The sequence below is a fragment of the Phalangium opilio genome, unplaced genomic scaffold, assembly GCF_054372755.1.
Source record: "Phalangium opilio isolate 3A_F unplaced genomic scaffold, DU_Popi_V2 ptg000024l_1, whole genome shotgun sequence".
Lineage (NCBI taxonomy): Eukaryota > Metazoa > Arthropoda > Arachnida > Opiliones > Phalangiidae > Phalangium > Phalangium opilio.
Genome location: NW_028324155.1, coordinates 10,147,232 through 10,170,682, shown reverse-complemented (window position 1 = coordinate 10,170,682; position 23,451 = coordinate 10,147,232). Strand labels below are relative to the sequence as shown.

The following is a 23,451-nucleotide window of genomic DNA, read 5'->3' as shown; positions in this document are numbered from 1 at the left end:
AAGTTAATTTTTATACCAAATTGAACACTGATTTACATTCATTATGTTACTTAAACTATAAAATGAGTGTAGCCAAGGCTTAACGGTAGTAAGAAAGTGTTCATTTTAAGTATATTCCACTCGAGCAACCAGCGTGATCGAGTGGGCTATGCTTTAAGGAAATGGTCGGCTTTTATTGGCTCTTTCGAGATGAAGTAGAAAATGACGTCGAGGGCAACATTTCCTCTATAAGCTCCTCCTCTTTCATAAAATCACGCTTGTTCCTCGAGCAGCCAGCGTGATCGAGTGGGCTATGCTTTAAGGAAATGGTCGTCTTTCATTGGCTCTTTCGAGATGAAGTAGAAAATGACGTCGAGGGCAACATTTCCTCTATAAGCTCCTCCTCTTTCATAAAATCACGCTTGTTCCTCGAGCAGCCAGCGTGATCGAGTGGGCTATGCTTTAAGGAAATGGTCGTCTTTCATTGGCTCTTTCGAGATGAAGTAGAAAATGACGTCGAGGGCAACATTTCCTCTATAAGCTCCTCCTCTTTCATAAAATCACGCTTGTTCCTCGAGCAGCCAGCGTGATCGAGTGGGCTATGCTTTATGGAAATGGTCGGCTTTCATTGGCTCTTTCGAGATGAAGTAGGAAATGACGTCGAGGGCAACATTTTCTCTATAAGCTCCTCCTCTTTTATAAAATCAACTATTGCTCTTTGCCCTTCGCAAACACGCGGATTTCTAAAAAGATGGTATCGTACGTTTTATTTCAAAAAGGCAATTGAAAAGAGGTTGGATGTCTTCAACATTACCGTTGCGAGACGACAAGCCGAAATCGAGGCGGCCTTTTTGTCCAAGAAAGAAACCAAATCCTCCGGAGGCTGGTTTGGTGGGTGGTTCGGAGGCGGCAAACAGGAGGCCAAATCTGAATCAAAGGGACTCGAAATAGGTAAGAATACAAATAGGCAAAAATTAACTTAGGTTCCGGTAAAGGGACTCGAAAGAAGGCAGCAAGCAGAGGGTGGGGATAAATGGTTACGTCAGAGGCGCGTGACCCAGGAGGGGCGTGGTTTATAAGAAATTTGGTTTGTTGGGACTCAAAGAAGGCAGTGGCGGGTGAGGATAAATGATACGTCAGAGGCACGTAACCCAGGAGAGGCGTGGTTTGGAAGCTAGTTCGTTTTGCTACCACTTTAGGAAATTGGCGCTGCAGTCTAGCGAACAACAAGGAGTACGTGTCCAGTCCTACTCGATATGGAGTCTTTGGATTTTGGTGTCATGTCGTGCCTGTGACCTTTTCTTAAATAACATATAACCCGACAGTCACGTCGCTGCCTTCTTTTGGGACCCTTCAAAATAGAAAATAATACAACCATTTTTAATCGCTTTTAATGGATTAAAAATAATAGAACCATTTTTAATCGCTTTTAATCGATTAAAAATAATAGAACCATTTTTAATCGCTTTTAATCGATTAAAAATAATTCAACCATTTTTAATCGCTTCTAATCGATTAAAATTAATAGAACCATTTTTAATCGCTTCTAATCGATTAAAAATAATAGAACCATTTTTAATCGCTTCTAATCGATTAAAAATAATAGAACCATTTTTAATCGCTTTTAATCGATTAAAAATAATTCAACCATTTTTAATCGCTTCTAATCGATTAAAATTAATAGAACCATATTTAATCGCTTCTAATCGATTAAAAATAATACAACCATTTTAACCGCTTCTAATCGATTAAAAATAATACAACCATTTTAATCGCTTCTAATCGATTAAAAATAATACAACCATTTTTAATCGCTTTTAATCGATTAAAAATAATAGAACCATTTTTAATCGCTTTTAATCGATTAAAAATAATACAATCGCTTTTAATCGATTAAAAATAATACAACCGCTTTTAATCGATTAAAAATAATAATACAACCGCTTTTAATCGATTAAAAATAATACAACCATTTTTAATCGATTAAAAATAATACAACCATTTTTAATCGATTAAAAATAATACAACCATTTTTAATCGATTAAAAATAATACAACCATTTTTAATCGATTAAAAATAATACAACCATTTTTAATCGATTAAAAATAACACAACCATTTCTAATCGATTAAAAATAATACAACCATTTTTAATCGATTAAAAATAATACAACCATTTTTAATCGATTAAAAATAATACAACCATTTTTAATCGATTAAAAATAATACAACCATTTTTAATCGATTAAAATAATACAACCATTTTTAATCGATTAAATGATACCTAAGCATTAACTAATGTAGTGTTATAAGCAATCAAAAAGCTATAGTTAAGATAACAAGACGGCCCAAGGGCTCGTAATAGTAGCCATATCGTACGAGTGAATAGCCCCTCTATACCCTACCCTAATGAGTGGATAACCACTCTATACCCTACCCTAATGAGTGGATAACCCCTCTATACCTTACCCTAATGAGTGAATAGCGCTATCTTTTTCAATGCTTAAATGATCTACCGTGCATAAAATCAGAGTGAATAGCCCCTCGATTCCCTACTCTAAACAGTGATTAAATTATAACCGTATAAATTTACTTATGCTGTAATTCTAATATTCCGGCGAATCGAAGAACAGATAGTTTTTAGTGATAATCCCCTCGATGAGTTTACAACATAGACTTATGCCGATGCACACTTATCGCATCTTATAAATTTCTAACAAGGACTTATGCCCAGAAACTTTTGAAAGAGAAAGTTTAGTTATTGTGATTACGCATTTTAGTGATTATCCCCTCGAATTACCTTTAGCAATGCTAAAATGATCAAACGCATAACGCTCATTTAACACTATGTTAGCTCTATCTAAACCCACATTTGAATTAACCGCCAAAACGTTCCAGTCAAACATAACATAGATGACGATAGCTACCGAACGAGAACGAAAAACGGGGAAAATCGTTATCTATTTAATTAGCACATACATGAAAAAAAACATAAATATAAAAACCCCAAACATACAAATTCATAAGTATCCGACCCCACAGATAAAAATTCAAAAGTTTCCGACCCCACAGATTAAGAGGTACCCCACCCCACATCACCCCGACATTTTAGAGATAAGAATAAATAATAAAAAACTCGGAGTTTCTATCAAGTCTCTATGGTTCAGTTGGTAGAATGTTTGCCTGTTGCGCCAACGACCCGGGTTCGATTCCGGGGTCTGACCTGAAAAAACTTTAAATAAAATTAAATCTCTAACCGAGCCCAGTAACCCCTATGGGTGGGTTGTGGTAATATAAAGTTCCTTTTAAGCTAAAATCTGACGATAACGAAGCGACAACCCCGGCCACTACTACTACTACTACTACTACTACTACTACTACTACTACTACTACTACTACTACTACTACTACTACTACTACTACTACTACTACGACGGCTCGGGTCAAACTAAGAGCCTATCGTATACTACGATATGGCTAAAAACATGTTAGGCTTGTAGAAAGATAGTCGTTGAGTGGCTTTCTAGATTGTTAACATCGACATATAATCCAACAAATTTTATATATATTTGAATTATAGCAAAGAAAATTGAGGACGCCATGACGGAAGGTGAAAAATCGAAACTGTACGAGGCGATTGGTTACCAAGAGAACGCTGCTCCAACTGAATATCCGCACGAGTTTGTCGAGAACAAAGTCCAGTTTAATCTGCACAGTTTAACCCTATCCGTTATCGATGATACTTCCAAGTAAGTAGAATGAATCTGTTTGTTGGGTTACAATTTAGTGAATAATTAGTGATCGAAATACGCCCTTGGTCTGTCTTTGAAACCAAATGTGAGCTTTTGTCAGTTGTCACAACTAAATGGCTCCTCCTATGACCCTAGTGTAAGCCTGGTCCGATATAGAGTAATTGGGACGGGTCAAGGACCCATAGCTCGAGCGTCCCATTACATCTTAAAAGTGGATTGTGACTGAATGATATCATTAAGTTGCAGTCGACCCAATTATTTCTAGGGAAAGGTCAAAGGTACCACGGGTGTTAATCCTCTACTCTAATTTACTTTCACCCCTGGAGTAGAAGCTCGGGAGGTTCCTTAAATATGGCGGAGGGTTATAATATATTAATAAGAAACTGAATTATTAATCGATTAAAGCAAAGCGCGGGTCCAGTGAATTCCCTTTGCAAGGTTGACTTTGCTTACGAACTCCAGTTTTGGCTTGGCAAAGGCACAAAGCATTTGTGGGCGGGTTTTATAAGTGCGCTAATTAATCTCGTCCAGTAGGCCTTTGAAAAGCTAAAACACCGGAGTTCAGGAGGAAAGCAAACTTTGCTTTAATCGATTAATCGTCAAAACTCCAAACGAAACCTTATACGAAAATCTGATTTTATGAATTTTTGTCGAAAAGTCGAATGATTGGAGAAATCTAATTATCAAAACAAAAAATTTGATTAATCGATTATGAAATCGACTAATCTATTCTAAAACTGAAAATTAATACTGATGAGGTTCACATTTGTATATGACCTTGAAATTTTAGCTGTAAGCCTTCGACGAGCTAAACCCCGGAGTTCAGGAGGAAAGTAAACTTATAGGGACCCACGCTTTGCTAAATTTAATCGATTAATCGTCAAAACTCCAATAGAAACCTTAAACGATAATCTGATTTTACGAATTTTTGTCGCAAAGTCGAATATTTGATAGGAATCTTAATTGAAAAATCTATAATTTTCAAAACAAAATATTGGATTAATCGATTATGAAATCGAGGACCCACGCTTTGCTTTAATCGATTAATCGTCAAAACTCCAATAGAAACCTGAAACGATAATCTGATTTTACGAATTTTTGTGGAAAAGTCAAATAATTGATAGGAATCTTAATTGAAAAATCAAATTTTCAAAACAAAATATTGGATTAATCGATTATGAAATCGAGGACCCACGCTTTGCTTTAATCGATTAATCGTCGAAACTCCAATAGAAACCTGAAACGATAATCTGATTTTACGAATTTTTGTGGAAAAGTCAAATAATTGATAGGAGTCTTAATTGAAAAATCAAATTATCAAAACAAAATATTGGATTAATCGATTATGAAATCGAGGACCCACGCTTTGCTTTAATCGATTAATCGTCGAAACTCCAATAGAAACCTGAAACGATAATCTGATTTTACGAATTTTTGTGGAAAAGTCAAATAATTGATAGGAGTCTTAATTGAAAAATCAAATTATCAAAACAAAATATTGGATTAATCGATTATGAAATCGAGGACCCACGCTTTGCTTTAATCGATTAATCGTCAAAACTACAATAGAAACCTGAAACGATAATCTGATTTTACGAATTTTTGTGGAAAAGTCAAATAATTGATAGGAGTCTTAATTGAAAAATCAAATTATCAAAACAAAATATTGGATTAATCGATTATGAAATCGAGGACCCACGCTTTGCTTTAATCGATTAATCGTCAAAACTACAATAGAAACCTGAAACGATAATCTGATTTTACGAATTTTTGTGGAAAAGTCAAATAATTGATAGGAGTCTTAATTGAAAAATCAAATTATCAAAACAAAATATTGGATTAATCGATTATGAAATCGAGGACCCACGCTTTGCTTTAATCGATTAATCGTCAAAACTACAATAGAAACCTGAAACGATAATCTGATTTTACGAATTTTTGTGGAAAAGTCAAATAATTGATAGGAGTCTTAATTGAAAAATCAAATTATCAAAACAAAATATTGGATTAATCGATTATGAAATCGAGGACCCACGCTTTGCTTTAATCGATTAATCGTCAAAACTACAATAGAAACCTGAAACGATAATCTGATGTTACGAATTTTTGTGGAAAAGTCAAATAATTGATAGGAATCTTAATTGAAAAATCAAATTATCAAAACAAAAAATTGGATTAATCGATCATGAAATCGAGGACCCACGCTTTGCTTTAATCGATTAATCGTCAAAACTCCAATAGAAACCTTAAACAAAAATCAGAATTTAGGAATTTTTATAGCAAAGTCGAATATTTGATAGGAATCTTAATTGAAAAATCAAATTATCAAAAGAAAAAATTGGATTAATCGATTATGAAATCGACTAATTGAAATTTTAGCTGTAAACCTGAAGGGTCATCCTTTAATTTGTCCCTAATATTTTGTTAGGTATCCTCATGTTTTGAAAGCAAAACTTAACAGGGTGGAAGCTAAACTGGACCAACGCCCATCCGCCGCAGCTATGAAGTAAGAATTTAATTTAACCTTTTGACCTCGCTGTCAATGAAACCAATTAATACGTCACTTCCTTAGAGTTGAGAGTTCATTCAAGAGTTTCACGGTCTTCGGATGTCCGGTCGATGAGAATAACTGGCCTGTGCTAATATCTTCGCAAGCAGACGGTCACTCCAACGTCTCTCTACTCTCGGTCGTCTATGAAACTAATCCTTTGGATAAATCGTGCGACCAGAGAGTAAGAGTGCTGTCGCAATCGCTGGAAATTGCTTATAATGCCGTGAGTCTTATTTATTTGCTCAGGGATATTTTATGAAAATGTTAATTTTTAATTTTAATTAACGCAGCTTACGATCAACCAGTTAGTCGAAGTTCTTAAACCACCAGAGTCCCTTTCACTATCGCAGTAAGTACGCCATTTTTTTTACCATAGGGACTTGGCAATTTGGGTTTAGCTCCACCCCCCCCCTAGGGACTTGGCAATTCGGGTTTAGCTCCACCCCCCCCCTAGGGACTTGGCAATTCGGGTTTAGCTCCACCCCCCTAGGGACTTGGCAATTTGGGTTTAGCTCCACCCCCCCTAGGGACTTGGCAATTCCGGTTTAGCTCCACCCCCCCCCCCTAGGGACTTGGCAATTCCGGTTTAGCTCCACCCCCGCCTAGGGACTTGGCAATTCGGGTTTAGCTCCACCCCCCCCCTAGGGACTTGGCAATTCGGGTTTAGCTCCACCCCCCCTAGGAACTTGGCAATTCGGGTTTAGCTCCACCCCCCCCCCTTGGGACTTGGCAATTCGGGTTTAGCTCCACCCCCCCCCTAGGGACTTGGCAATTCGGGTTTAGCTCCACCCCCCCCTAGGGACTTGGCAATTTGGGTTTAGCTCCACCCCCCCCCTAGGGACTTGGCAATTCCGGTTTAGCTCCACCCCCCCCTAGGGACTTGGCAATTCCGGTTTAGCTCCACCCCCCCCTAGGGACTTGGCAATTCGGGTTTAGCTCCACCCCCCCCTAGGGACTTGGCAATTCGGGTTTAGCTCCACCCCCCCCCCTAGGGACTTGGCAATTCGGGTTTAGCTCCACCCCCCCCTAGGGACTTGGCAATTCGGGTTTAGCTCCACCCCCCCCCTAGGGACTTGGCAATTCGGGTTTAGCTCCACCCCCCCCCCTAGGGACTTGGCAATTCGGGTTTAGCTCCACCCCCCCCTAGGGACTTGGCAATTCGGGTTTAGCTCCACCCCCCCCCCCTAGGGACTTGGCAATTCGGGTTTAGCTCCACCCCCCCCCCCTAGGGACTTGGCAATTCGGGTTTAGCTCCACCCTCCCCCTAGGGACTTGGCAATTCGGGTTTAGCTCCACCCCCCTAGGGACTTGGCAATTTGGGTTTAGCTCCACCCCCCTTAGGGACTTGGCAATTTGGGTTTAGCTCCACCCCCCCCCCTTAGGGACTTGGCAATTTGGGTTTAGCTCCACCCCCCCCCCTAGGGACTTGGCAATTCGGGTTTAGCTCCACTCCCCCCCTCCTTAGGGACTTGGCAATTCGGGTTTAGCTCCACCCCCCCTAGGGACTTGGCAATTCGGGTTTAGCTCCACCCCCCCCTAGGGACTTGGCAATTCGGGTTTAGCTCCACTCCCCCCCTCCTTAGGGACTTGGCAATTCGGGTTTAGCTCCACCCCCCCCCTAGGGACTTGGCAATTCGGGTTTAGCTCCACCCCCCCCCCCTAGGGACTTGGCAATTCGGGTTTAGCTCCACTCCCCCCTCCTTAGGGACTTGGCAATTTGGGTTTAGCTCCACCCCCCCTTAGGGACTTGGCAATTTGGGTTTAGCTCCACCCCCCCCCCTTAGGGACTTGGCAATTTGGGTTTAGCTCCACCCCCCCCTTAGGGACTTGGCTATTAGGGATTAGCTCCACCCCCCCCCCCAGCGCCATTATGGTATGGTTTTTTTTCTACAGAATGAAAGCTACTTAAAGGGACTGCAAAGAAGGCATGGGCGGGTGGGTAAAATTATTTGAAATACGTCACAGACGTCACGTGACACCAAGATACAAAGACTCCTCATGGAGTGGAACTATAGTTAACATCTAGTCCTTGTTTTTCGCCAGATTACAGCGCCAATTCCATCAAAAGTGGTAGTTTTCGAAATAAAACGAACTGAGCTTCTTTGAACCACCCACGCCTCTCCTCGGTCACGTGGTGCCTCTGACGTATTTCAAATAATTTTTACCCACCCGCCGATGCCTTCTATACAGTCCCTTGAAGCCCCTCCTCCTGGTATTTTTTTAGCGCGTGACGTAGTACTTACTGCCAAGTCCCTACTGTTAGGGCCAGAGGAAACTCCTCTTAGCTTAAACTTCAGCGCAGTGGCGTGTTGTTAGTTGGTCGAGTACTGATTCAAACCACGGACCACTTAACCCATGTTGGACCCGCGTTAACAAATGGCAATTCGTAGCACGCGCTCTCTCGCGATATTTTTTAGCCAAGGCTTAGTGTTAAACAGACTTTATAAACAATACCAGAATGATACTTACAAAAACTAACTTGACAGATCTTTTTTGAATCTTTAATGAGAGAGAGAGGCTAAAATAAATAAATAATGAAACTCAATCTCCCCATATCGGTGACTGGAGACCTCTACTCCCCCAAAAAAATAAAATGGCGCGAATTTTACTAGGGTTTGGTGTAAAACTTCCAACATGCGCCGCCACAGAGCTAGGGCGCGTTCAGTAACGCTCAACGGAGGCTCCGTTGAATGCGCATTCGCCACTGAACGATTTTCGGAACTTCCGGTTTGACGTCACGATTGTAAGCGAAGAGGCATCGAAGTCATCGGCTGCAAGAGCCGATTACTTCGTTGAGCAACGCAATTTGTGACGTAGAGGCAATGGCGGAAACATATCTCCCTGAAGGATTTCGAGAAGTTAATTTGACTGATAATTTCGGAAATGTTAATAAAATCGGTGTTGCAGCGACTGAATGCGAAAAAATAATGTCTGATAGTATTTTATGGAATTTTTTTCGATTATATCTTTGAAGCTTAAAAGGTTATTGGGTTTTAAAGCTTATGCCTTGGCTAAGTTACCGGTCAGAGTTTGCTCTTATTTCGGCTAGCAGGCCCTCGCTTATACATTTCCATGAACAGTAAGCAGACGACACAACGCAAAGTTCGCAAAAAACCGTTCAGTAGCCTAATACGTCGCATGACGTCACGTTGATCAACGGAGCTCAACGCGTTTGGTCTCCGTTGAGCGTTACTGAACGCAGCCCTAGTGACAGGCAAACCTAGCTCCCTATTCATGGGTTAGGTGGTCTGAGTTCAAACTGAACTCTGCAATGAGTTTTAGCATGAATCTATATAACTATGAATATACAGCTCTATCATGTCGATTTGGTTTGGGTGTTAGCCTCCTAGCTTTGACGCGTTTTGCGTGGCTCTTATAGCCAATCACGAGACGAGACAAGAGGAAGTGACGTTTCGAATTTAACACACCCCCGGACTCCCCCTTCCTTCTCCCGCTCCTATCACTTCCAGATACGTGACTGATGTCTCCTTTCGCTAAGCCCCGCCCAAACCTAATCGAGAGGTTAGACAGCGTAATGCAGCTGCATATTCATAGTTATATAGATTCATGGTTTTATTCCTATATATCGCGTAAGTTTATAAGTGATAGGTTCCATAAGTTTGACACTACCTATACAGTTCGTAATGCTACTGAGAGACTTACAGCTCGAGATAACTAGTTCGAATGAGAACGACGGATGCGAGTCAATTGAAGTCCAACACTCGGTGGTTAATTAATATTGCAGGACTTCAATCTAGTTCCTATTTAGTCTGTATTACTAAGCCTTTGACAGCGTCTCACCAGGCGTCTTCGCTTTACCCTTCAATCACTTCATGACAAGCTTCAGTTTGTAACCAGTGACAAACCATAGATATATTAAAAGGGTAGATACACAATTCAATGGGAGGTCGACGCGGAAGGGGCAACGAGCAGACAGCCGCTATTTTCTGGGGGTAGCCGTATAAGACGCCATCTATCGGGGACAAATTAGCGGCCAAAATTGGAACTGTCATAAGGATGAGTGGCACTCTATGTTAACTCCCTATAGGGCATAATAAGTCAAACCCTCGCAGATGCCATTACTCCATTTCCAAATCTACTTCTACATTATGGCCATGACCAAGGCTTAGCTCGCCTTAAATGTTTTTATTACTAATAAATGTATAAAAAAAGACTCTTACCTTCAGAAAACGGTGGTATTTCCTCGAAAGTAAGTAGAAATACAAGTTCCAAGTGTTTTTTAAAAGATTTTACAGGTGTAAAGTTTATAAAATACGTTTTTCCGCTCTTAGCTCGTATAAAATGGAGTAATGGCATCTCCGAGGGTTTGACTTATTATGCCCTATAGGGAGTTAACATAGAGTGCCACTCATCCTTATAATAGTTCCAATTTTGGCCGCTAATTTGTCCCCGATAGATGGCGTTTTATACGGCTACCCCCAGAAAATAGCGGCTGTCTGCTCGTTGCCCCTTCCGCGTTTTTTCGTTAAGCCTAAGCCAGCGAAGTGGATCTAGACCCTTTATAGTTTTACTATATCTATGTGACAAACTTATGGAACATATCATAGGAACTATGATAACCGTTTTGTTCGTCTTTAAAAATCTATGAATCAGAACACAAAAATATCCTATTTCACTAAGAGGAATTTAAATTTTTGGCTTGATTCCAATTCGCTTAAAGGGACTGCATGGGCGGGAGGGTAAAATTATTTGAAATACGTCACAGACATCACGTGACACCAAGATACAAAGACTCCTCATGGAGTGGGACTAAACATCTAGTCCTTATTTTTCGCCGGATTGTAGCGCCAATTCCCTGGAGTGGTAATTTTTGAAATAAAACGAACTAAGCTTCTTTGAACCACCCAGGCCTCTTCTTGGTCACGTGGTGCCTCTGACGTATTTCAAATAATTTTTACACACCCGCCGATGCCCTCTTTACAGCCCCTTTAACCTAACCTAACCCAATTGAATAGCGACGAGTCGGGTCGACTTTCTTTTCGACCCGACCCGGCCCGAGTCCAACTTTAAAATTATAAACTTAACCCGACCCGACCCGAAAAAAAAAATTAAAATACAAACCCGACCCGACCCGAAAAAAAAATTAAAATAAAAACCCGACCCGACCCGGAAAAAAAATTAAAATAAAAACCCGACCCGACCCGACCCGAAAAAAAAATTAAAATAAAAACCCGACCCGACCCGACCCGGAAAAAAAATTAAAATAAAAACCCGACCCGACTCGACCAAGAAAAAAAAATTAAAATAAAAACCCGACCCGACCCGAAAAAAAAAATTAAAATAAAAACCCGACCCGACCCGACCCGACCCGGAAAAAAAAATTAAAATAAAAACCCGACCCGACCCGACCCGGAAAAAAATTAAAATAAAAATCCGACCCGACCCGACCCGGAAAAAAAATTAAAATAAAAACCCGACCCGACCCGACCCGAAAAAAAAAATTAAAATAAAAACCCGACCCGACCCGACCCGGAAAAAAAATTAAAATAAAAACCCGACCCGGAAAAAAAAATTAAAATAAAAATCCGACCCGACCCGACCCGGAAAAAAAATTAAAATAAAAATCCGACCCGACCCGACCCGGAAAAAAAAATTAAAATAAAAATCCGACCCGACCCGACCCGGAAAAAAAATTAAAATAAAAATCCGACCCGACCCGACCCGAAAAAAAAATTATAATAAAAACCCGACCCGACCCGAAAAAAAAATTAAAATAAAAACCCGACCCGACCCGAAAAAAAAATTAAAATAAAAACCCGACCCGACCCGACCCGAAAAAAAAATTAAAATAAAAACCCGACCCGACCCGACCCGAAAAAAAAATTAAAATAAAAACCCGACCCGACCCGGAAAAAAAAATAAAATAAAAATCCGACCCGACCCGACTCGGAAAATTTAGAAATTAATTTTGCCCGACCCAACCCGAATCGGGTTCGGGTCGGGTCGAAAAAGCCCGATTAAATCGGGGGCCCGACTCGTCTCTACAATTGAACGCACCGTGAATTTATCCTGATTCATGACTACTTTAGGCTCCAAGCGGCAGCTGCTTTGAAATTGGATGACTTCAAAGAAATGTCGGCTTATGGCCTCCAATTCGCCATTGAACGGCATCAGTATTTGGACTTACTGGTTGATCTTCAACCCTCTATCATCATTGTACCTGAAAATGGCGTTTACGACGAGTAATTACCTCTTTTTCCCGCCTCCAGATCGTGCCATTTGTCCAATAATAATTTTAATAATTTTAATAATTAATTTTGTTTTCAGCATTGGTCACCAATTGATGATTAACTTGGGTAACTTGAAAATGTCCAGCTTCGCCAGGAGTATGGACGATTCCGTCACCGTCAGAAGTTTAGTCAAGGCTGGCAGCACTGAAGATGAAATTCTATCGACCATGATGTCCGAAGCTTACGATAAGTTCGAGATCAAGATTGAAAATGTGGCCATTCTAATGACAGCATCGGGTAAGGCGGATTGTTTTCAATAATTTTAAATAAAGTAGGCTTAGACACGCCCCTTGACATAATTAGCCTTATTCCTGGTCAGCGCCATCTACCCATAGCGGCGGCGACTTTGAGAACTAGTGTAATCGGCAAGCCAACCACTCCAGAGTCCAGATGTCGCTAAAAATCTGGTGACGTCACTGACGGGCACTCTCGGCCCAGGGTCTGGCCAAAAATTAGCCCCCTTTATTTTACCTAAAGTAGCACGCCAAGGCTTAGCTTTAAAAGCTCCAGAAACGCCGTGAAATAAGTGTTTTACCCGAGGGGGCCGTCATTACTCATGAGAGGGTACGAGATTTGAAATCTTTCTCGATTTTGATGATTTCAAAGATTTAAGAATGATTTGACTGATTTGCTGATTTGGAGCCGATTTGAATGATTTGGAAGTGATTTTCACGATTTTACGATGATTTCGATTCGATTTATGTGATTTGAACGATTTGTACGATTTGAATGACTGGTGACTGACTTAACGAGGATTTGAATGATTTGTCGAGGATTTGAATGATTTGGTAGTGATTTGAATGATTTGGTGCGATTTGAATGATTTGTCGAGGATTTCAATGAATTGGTGCGATTTGCATGATTTGGTAGTGATTTGAATGATTTGGTGCGATTTGAATGATTTGTCGAGGATTTCAATGATTTGATGCGATTTGAATGATTTGGTAGTGATTTGAATGATTTGGTGCGATTTGAATGATTTGTCGAGGACTTCAATGATTTGATGCGATTTGAATGATTTGGTGCGATTTGAATGATTTGTCGAGGATTTCAATGATTTGATGCGATTTGAATGATTTGTCGAGGATTTGAATGATTTGATGCGATTTGAATGATTTGGTAGTGATTTGAATGATTTGGTAATGATTTGGTAGTGATTTGGTAATGATTTGGTAGTGATTTGAATGATTTGCTAGTGATTCGAATGATTTGCTAGTGATTTGAATGATTTGCTAGTGATTTGAATGATTTGGTAGTGATTTGAATGATTTGGTAGTGATTTGAATGATTTGCTAGTGATTCGAATGATTTGTCGAGGATTTGAATGATTTGTCGAGGATTTGAATGATTTGATGCGATTTGAATGATTTGGTAGTGATTTGAATGATTTGGTAGTGATTTGAATGATTTGGTAATGATTTGGTAGTGATTTGGTAATGATTTGGTAGTGATTTGGTAGTGATTTGGTAGTGATTTGGTAATGATTTGGTAGTGATTTGAATGATTTGCTAGTGATTCGAATGATTTGCTAGTGATTTGAATGATTTGCTAGTGATTTGAATGATTTGCTAGTGATTTGAATGATTTGCTAGTGATTTGAATGATTTGGTAGTGATTTGAATGATTTGGTAGTGATTTGAATGATTTGCTAGTGATTCAAATGATTTGTCGAGGATTTGAATGATTTAGTGCGATTTGCATGATTTGGTAGTGATTTGAATGATTTGGTGCGATTTGAATGATTTGTCGAGGATTTGAATGATTTGATGCGATTTGAATGATTTGTCGAGGATTTGAATGATTTGATGCGATTTGAATGATTTGGTAGTGATTCGAATGATTTGCTAGTGATTTGATTGATTTGGTAGTGATTTCATAGTGATTCTAGTGATTTGATTGATTTGATGATTTCTTGATTTGACTGCTTTGTATAGTGATTTGACTGATTTACGATTGATTTCACTGATTTGAATGATTTACTAGCGATTTCATTGATTTGTGCAGCGATTTGAAGGATTTGATTGATTTCATAGCGATTTTAGTGATTTTCTAGATTTGGGAAGTGATTTATGTGATTTGAATGATTTAAAAAACCAGGTGTACGAGATTTGAAGGAGCGACGGCCCCCTCGGTTTTACCTTTAGGCAAGTGTTGGATATGGTCGAGAAAGAAGTTTGGAGCCCCATTTAGTCCCTATTTCGTAATTTAATTCAAATAATGAGGCTGAAATTAACTTCAACTAGCTTTTTTAAAGCGCGGGCTAATTTTTGGTCAGACCCCGGGCCGAGAGTGCCCCCTTCAGTGACGTCACCAGATTTTTGGCGACATCATTCTGGAGTGGTTGGCTTGCCCATTACAGTAGTTCTCAAAGTCGCCGCCGCTATAGGTAGATTGCGCTGATCAGGAATAAGGCTAATAGCGTGGTGACGTCATCGTCTTGTTTGTTCAGGTTTATCTTGGCTTGATGTTGAGAAGCGTCAAGACGCCTTGCATATTCTGCAGCCCATGAATGTCAATGTTGAATTCCAAAAAGCCATCGTCACTGACGACCCGCGAATTCCCAAGTAAGTCCCCGCCCCCTTTTATCCAAAGGTGACGTCGTAACGGAGAGTGAAATACTTTGACACGCGCTTTTGATAGGATGAAGTTGAAAGGTGAATTGCCATCTCTGAAGATTAGCATTTCGGATATGAAGACGATGCAGTTGATGAAGATCGCCACCAGTATTCCCACACCGGAGAGCGCGCCAGCCCTCCCTGAATCGGCGGCCTCCGCTACCGTGAGTGTCTAATTTTAAATTTCGATTGTGGTAGTGTAATTGCGCCACCAATGTTTTTAATCGATTAATCAATTGCGGTAGTGAATTTGCGCTTCTAATGTGTTTAATCGATTAATCAATTGCGGTAGTGAAGGTGCGCTATCAATGTAATGAATTAATCAATTGTGGTAGTGTAATAGCGTTACCAATGTGTTTGTAATCGATTAATCGATTGTGGTGGTGAAGGTGCGCTTCTAATGTGTTTGATCGATTAATCAATTGTGGTAGTGAAGGTGCGCTTCTAATGTGTTTGATCGATTAATCAATTGCGCTAGTGAAGGTGCGCTTCTAATGTTTTTAATCGATTAAACAATAGCGCTAGTGAAGGTGCGCTTCTAATGTTTTTAATCGATTAAACAATTGCGCTAGTGAAGGTGCGCTTCTAATGTTTTTAATCGATTAATCAATTTTGGTGATGTAATTGCGCATTCAATGTTTTTAATCGATTAATCAATTGTGGTAGTGTAATTGCGCTTTCAATGATTTTAATCGATTAATCAATTGTGGTAGTGTAATTGCGCTTTCAATTATTTTAATCGATTAATCAATTGTGGTAGTCTAATTGCGCTTCCAATGTTTTTAATCGATTAATCAATTGTGCGATTGCGCTCGGGATTGCGAAGAAATATGGCACTAGAATTTGATGATTATTCGAAATTTTTATCGATTAATTTTGAGTAATCAATCGAATTCGATTATTAATTTTAGGATATATTTTCCTAAAATTCTCAAAATTAGAGAAGATACCCTTTATTACTTTTTTCGGTTAATTTTTGGAAGTTCTGGTATGTTTAATAAGTCTTGTAGATAGTTCTTTACAATAATATAATTCTTGAATTAATTGCTGGGTTTTAAAATAGATTAATGAATACAAGAGGTGATTAATCTAATTTTGTTTCGATTAATGAATACAAGAGGTGATTAATCTAATTTTGTTTCGATTAATGAATACAAGAGGTGATTAATCTAATTTTGTTTCGATTAATGAATACAAGAGGTGATTAATCTAATTTTGTTTCGATTAATGAATACAAGAGGTGATTAATCTAATTTTGTTTCGATTAATGAATACAAGAGGTGATTAATCTAATTTTGTTTCGATTAATGAATACAAGACGTGATTAATCTAATTTTGTTTCGATTAATGAATACAAGACGTGATTAATCTAATTTTGTTTCGATTAATGAATACAAGACGTGATTAATCTAATTTTGTTTCGATTAATGAATACAAGACGTGATTAATCTAATTTTGTTTCGATTAATGAATACAAGACGTGATTAATCTAATTTTGTTTCGATTAATGAATACAAGAGGTGATTAATCTAATTTTGTTTCGATTAATGAATACAAGACGTGATTAATCTAATTTTGTTTCGATTAATGAATACAAGACGTGATTAATCTAATTTTGTTTCGATTAATGAATACAAGACGTGATTAATCTAATTTTGTTTCGATTAATGAATACAAGACGTGATTAATCTAATTTTGTTTCGATTAATGAATACAAGACGTGATTAATCTAATTTTGTTTCGATTAATGAATACAAGAGGTGATTAATCTAATTTTGTTTCGATTAATGAATACAAGAGGTGATTAATCTAATTTTGTTTCGATTAATGAATACAAGAGGTGATTAATCTAATTTTGTTTCGATTAATGAATTCTAGACGTGATTAATCTAATTTTGTTTCGATTAATGAATACAAGACGTGATTAATCTAATTTTGTTTCGATTAATGAATACAAGACGTGATTAATCTAATTTTGTTTCGATTAATGAATTCTAGACGTGATTAATCTAATTTTGTTTCGATTAATGAATTCTAGACGTGATTAATCTAATTTTGTTTCGATTAATGAATACAAGACGTGATTAATCTAATTTTGTTTCGATTAATGAATACAAGACGTGATTAATCTAATTTTGTTTCGATTAATGATTACAAGACGTGATTAATCTAATTTTGTTTCGATTAATGAATACAAGAGGTGATTAATCTAATTTTGTTTCGATTAATGAATACAAGACGTGATTAATCTAATTTTGTTTCGATTAATGAATACAAGAGGTGATTAATCTAATTTTGCTTCGATTAATGAATACAAGACGTGATTAATCTAATTTTGTTTCGATTAATGAATACAAGAGGTGATTAATCTAATTTTGTTTCGATTAATGAATACAAGAGGTGATTAATCTAATTTTGTTTCGATTAATGAATTCTAGACGTGATTAATCTAATTTTGTTTCGATTAATGAATACAAGACGTGATTAATCTAATTTTGTTTCGATTAATGAATACAAGAGGTGATTAATCTAATTTTGTTTCGATTAATGAATTCTAGACGTGATTAATCTAATTTTGTTTCGATTAATGAATACAAGACGTGATTAATCTAATTTTGTTTCGATTAATGAATACAAGACGTGATTAATCTAATTTTGTTTCGATTAATGAATACAAGACGTGATTAATCTAATTTTGTTTCGATTAATGAATACAAGAGGTGATTAATCTAATTTTGTTTCGATTAATGAATACAAGACGTGATTAATCTAATTTTGTTTCGATTAATGAATGCAAGAGGTGATTAATCTAATTTTGTTTCGATTAATGAATACAAGAGGTGATTAATCTATATTTGTTTCGATTAATGAATTCTAGACGTGATTAATCTAATTTTGTTTCGATTAATGAATACAAGACGTGATTAATCTAATTTTGTTTCGATTAATGAATACAAGACGTGATTAATCTAATTTTGTTTCGATTAATGAATACAAGACGTGATTAATCTAATTTTGTTTCGATTAATGATTACAAGACCGGATTAATCTAATTTTGTTTCGATTAATGAATACAAGAGGTGATTAATCTAATTTTGTTTCGATTAATGAATACAAGACGTGATTAATCTAATTTTGTTTCGATTAATGAATACAAGACGTGATTAATCTAATTTTGTTTCGATTAATGAATACAAGACGTGATTAATCTAATTTTGTTTCGATTAATGAATACAAGAGGTGATTAATCTAATTTTGTTTCGATTAATGAATACAAGAGGTGATTAATCTAATTTTGTTTCGATTAATGAATTCTAGACGTGATTAATCTAATTTTGTTTCGATTAATGAATACAAGACGTGATTAATCTAATTTTGTTTCGATTAATGAATACAAGACGTGATTAATCTAATTTTGTTTCGATTAATGAATACAAGACGTGATTAATCTAATTTTGTTTCGATTAATGAATACAGGACGTGATTAATCTAATTTTGTTTCGATTAATGAATACAAGAGGTGATTAATCTAATTTTGTTTCGATTAATGAATTCTAGACGTGATTAATCTAATTTTGTTTCGATTAATGAATTCTAGACGTGATTAATCTAATTTTGTTTCGATTAATGAATACAAGAGGTGATTAATCTAATTTTGTTTCGATTAATGAATACAAGACGTGATTAATCTAATTTTGTTTCGATTAATGAATACAAGACGTGATTAATCTAATTTTGTTTCGATTAATGAATACAGGACGTGATTAATCTAATTTTGTTTCGATTAATGAATACAAGAGGTGATTAATCTAATTTTGCTTCGATTAATGAATACAAGACGTGATTAATCTAATTTTGTTTCGATTAATGAATACAAGAGGTGATTAATCTAATTTTGTTTCGATTAATGAATACAAGAGGTGATTAATCTAATTTTGTTTCGATTAATGAATTCTAGACGTGATTAATCTAATTTTGTTTCGATTAATGAATACAAGACGTGATTAATCTAATTTTGTTTCGATTAATGAATACAAGAGGTGATTAATCTAATTTTGTTTCGATTAATGAATTCTAGACGTGATTAATCTAATTTTGTTTCGATTAATGAATACAAGACGTGATTAATCTAATTTTGTTTCGATTAATGAATACAAGACGTGATTAATCTAATTTTGTTTCGATTAATGAATACAAGACGTGATTAATCTAATTTTGTTTCGATTAATGAATACAGGACGTGATTAATCTAATTTTGTTTCGATTAATGAATACAAGACGTGATTAATCTAATTTTGTTTCGATTAATGAATACAAGAGGTGATTAATCTAATTTTGTTTCGATTAATGAATACAAGACGTGATTAATCTAATTTTGTTTCGATTAATGAATACAAGAGGTGATTAATCTAATTTTGTTTCGATTAATGAATACAAGAGGTGATTAATCTAATTTTGTTTCGATTAATGAATTCTAGACGTGATTAATCTAATTTTGTTTCGATTAATGAATACAAGACGTGATTAATCTAATTTTGTTTCGATTAATGAATACAAGACGTGATTAATCTAATTTTGTTTCGATTAATGAATACAAGACGTGATTAATCTAATTTTGTTTCGATTAATGATTACAAGACGTGATTAATCTAATTTTGTTTCGATTAATGAATACAAGAGGTGATTAATCTAATTTTGTTTCGATTAATGAATACAAGACGTGATTAATCTAATTTTGTTTCGATTAATGAATACAAGACGTGATTAATCTAATTTTGTTTCGATTAATGAATACAAGACGTGATTAATCTAATTTTGTTTCGATTAATGAATACAAGAGGTGATTAATCTAATTTTGTTTCGATTAATGAATACAAGAGGTGATTAATCTAATTTTGTTTCGATTAATGAATTCTAGACGTGATTAATCTAATTTTGTTTCGATTAATGAATACAAGACGTGATTAATCTAATTTTGTTTCGATTAATGAATACAAGACGTGATTAATCTAATTTTGTTTCGATTAATGAATACAAGAGGTGATTAATCTAATTTTGTTTCGATTAATGAATTCTAGACGTGATTAATCTAATTTTGTTTCGATTAATGAATACAAGACGTGATTAATCTAATTTTGTTTCGATTAATGAATACAAGACGTGATTAATCTAATTTTGTTTCGATTAATGAATACAAGACGTGATTAATCTAATTTTGTTTCGATTAATGATTACAAGACGTGATTAATCTAATTTTGTTTCGATTAATGAATACAAGAGGTGATTAATCTAATTTTGTTTCGATTAATGAATACAAGACGTGATTAATCTAATTTTGTTTCGATTAATGAATACAAGACGTGATTAATCTAATTTTGTTTCGATTAATGAATACAAGACGTGATTAATCTAATTTTGTTTCGATTAATGAATACAAGAGGTGATTAATCTAATTTTGTTTCGATTAATGAATACAAGAGGTGATTAATCTAATTTTGTTTCGATTAATGAATTCTAGACGTGATTAATCTAATTTTGTTTCGATTAATGAATACAAGACGTGATTAATCTAATTTTGTTTCGATTAATGAATACAAGACGTGATTAATCTAATTTTGTTTCGATTAATGAATACAAGACGTGATTAATCTAATTTTGTTTCGATTAATGAATACAGGACGTGATTAATCTAATTTTGTTTCGATTAATGAATACAAGAGGTGATTAATCTAATTTTGTTTCGATTAATGAATTCTAGACGTGATTAATCTAATTTTGTTTCGATTAATGAATTCTAGACGTGATTAATCTAATTTTGTTTCGATTAATGAATACAAGAGGTGATTAATCTAATTTTGTTTCGATTAATGAATACAAGACGTGATTAATCTAATTTTGTTTCGATTAATGAATACAAGACGTGATTAATCTAATTTTGTTTCGATTAATGAATACAGGACGTGATTAATCTAATTTTGTTTCGATTAATGAATACAAGAGGTGATTAATCTAATTTTGCTTCGATTAATGAATACAAGACGTGATTAATCTAATTTTGTTTCGATTAATGAATACAAGAGGTGATTAATCTAATTTTGTTTCGATTAATGAATACAAGAGGTGATTAATCTAATTTTGTTTCGATTAATGAATTCTAGACGTGATTAATCTAATTTTGTTTCGATTAATGAATACAAGACGTGATTAATCTAATTTTGTTTCGATTAATGAATACAAGAGGTGATTAATCTAATTTTGTTTCGATTAATGAATTCTAGACGTGATTAATCTAATTTTGTTTCGATTAATGAATACAAGACGTGATTAATCTAATTTTGTTTCGATTAATGAATACAAGACGTGATTAATCTAATTTTGTTTCGATTAATGAATACAAGACGTGATTAATCTAATTTTGTTTCGATTAATGAATACAGGACGTGATTAATCTAATTTTGTTTCGATTAATGAATACAAGACGTGATTAATCTAATTTTGTTTCGATTAATGAATACAAGAGGTGATTAATCTAATTTTGTTTCGATTAATGAATACAAGACGTGATTAATCTAATTTTGTTTCGATTAATGAATACAAGAGGTGATTAATCTAATTTTGTTTCGATTAATGAATACAAGAGGTGATTAATCTAATTTTGTTTCGATTAATGAATTCTAGACGTGATTAATCTAATTTTGTTTCGATTAATGAATACAAGACGTGATTAATCTAATTTTGTTTCGATTAATGAATACAAGACGTGATTAATCTAATTTTGTTTCGATTAATGAATACAAGACGTGATTAATCTAATTTTGTTTCGATTAATGATTACAAGACGTGATTAATCTAATTTTGTTTCGATTAATGAATACAAGAGGTGATTAATCTAATTTTGTTTCGATTAATGAATACAAGACGTGATTAATCTAATTTTGTTTCGATTAATGAATACAAGAGGTGATTAATCTAATTTTGTTTCGATTAATGAATTCTAGACGTGATTAATCTAATTTTGTTTCGATTAATGAATTCTAGACGTGATTAATCTAATTTTGTTTCGATTAATGAATACAAGACGTGATTAATCTAATTTTGTTTCGATTAATGAATACAAGACGTGATTAATCTAATTTTGTTTCGATTAATGAATACAAGACGTGATTAATCTAATTTTGTTTCGATTAATGAATACAAGAGGTGATTAATCTAATTTTGTTTCGATTAATGAATACAAGACGTGATTAATCTAATTTTGTTTCGATTAATGAATACAAGACGTGATTAATCTAATTTTGTTTCGATTAATGAATACAAGACGTGATTAATCTAATTTTGTTTCGATTAATGAATACAAGACGTGATTAATCTAATTTTGTTTCGATTAATGAATACAAGAGGTGATTAATCTAATTTTGTTTCGATTAATGAATACAAGAGGTGATTAATCTAATTTTGTTTCGATTAATGAATTCTAGACGTGATTAATCTAATTTTGTTTCGATTAATGAATACAAGACGTGATTAATCTAATTTTGTTTCGATTAATGAATACAAGACGTGATTAATCTAATTTTGTTTCGATTAATGAATACAAGACGTGATTAATCTAATTTTGTTTCGATTAATGAATACAGGACGTGATTAATCTAATTTTGTTTCGATTAATGAATACAAGAGGTGATTAATCTAATTTTGTTTCGATTAATGAATTCTAGACGTGATTAATCTAATTTTGTTTCGATTAATGAATTCTAGACGTGATTAATCTAATTTTGTTTCGATTAATGAATACAAGAGGTGATTAATCTAATTTTGTTTCGATTAATGAATACAAGACGTGATTAATCTAATTTTGTTTCGATTAATGAATACAAGACGTGATTAATCTAATTTTGTTTCGATTAATGAATACAAGACGTGATTAATCTAATTTTGTTTCGATTAATGAATACAGGACGTGATTAATCTAATTTTGTTTCGATTAATGAATACAAGAGGTGATTAATCTAATTTTGCTTCGATTAATGAATACAAGACGTGATTAATCTAATTTTGTTTCGATTAATGAATACAAGAGGTGATTAATCTAATTTTGTTTCGATTAATGAATACAAGAGGTGATTAGTCTAATTTTGTTTCGATTAATGAATACAAAAGGTGATTAATCTAATTTAGTAATTTTATTTCGATTAATGAATACAGAAGGTGATTAATCTAATTTAGTAATTTTATTTCGAATAATTAATCCAGTATTGCAGCCATGCTACAATACTCATCCGTTTCAGTTGTTGATGAACAATT

The 23,451-nt window shown here is 35.2% G+C and overlaps 1 protein-coding gene across 2 annotated transcripts in view; it reads left to right on the top strand.

Moving 5' to 3' along the window:
* The window catches only part of LOC149692819 (intermembrane lipid transfer protein Vps13-like), a 33,431-nt gene that overhangs the window by 5,834 nt on the left and 4,146 nt on the right, over nucleotides 1–23,451 (top strand). For both annotated transcript variants that reach the window (XM_089868751.1, XM_089868752.1), the window contains exons 6-14: nucleotides 759–930; nucleotides 3,559–3,727; nucleotides 6,159–6,236; nucleotides 6,303–6,504; nucleotides 6,572–6,630; nucleotides 12,332–12,484; nucleotides 12,570–12,769; nucleotides 14,982–15,096; nucleotides 15,173–15,311. In XM_089868751.1, coding sequence (XP_089724877.1) covers nucleotides 759–930; nucleotides 3,559–3,727; nucleotides 6,159–6,236; nucleotides 6,303–6,504; nucleotides 6,572–6,630; nucleotides 12,332–12,484; nucleotides 12,570–12,769; nucleotides 14,982–15,096; nucleotides 15,173–15,311 — 1,287 coding nt within the window. The remainder of the gene's footprint in view (nucleotides 1–758; nucleotides 931–3,558; nucleotides 3,728–6,158; nucleotides 6,237–6,302; nucleotides 6,505–6,571; nucleotides 6,631–12,331; nucleotides 12,485–12,569; nucleotides 12,770–14,981; nucleotides 15,097–15,172; nucleotides 15,312–23,451) is intronic.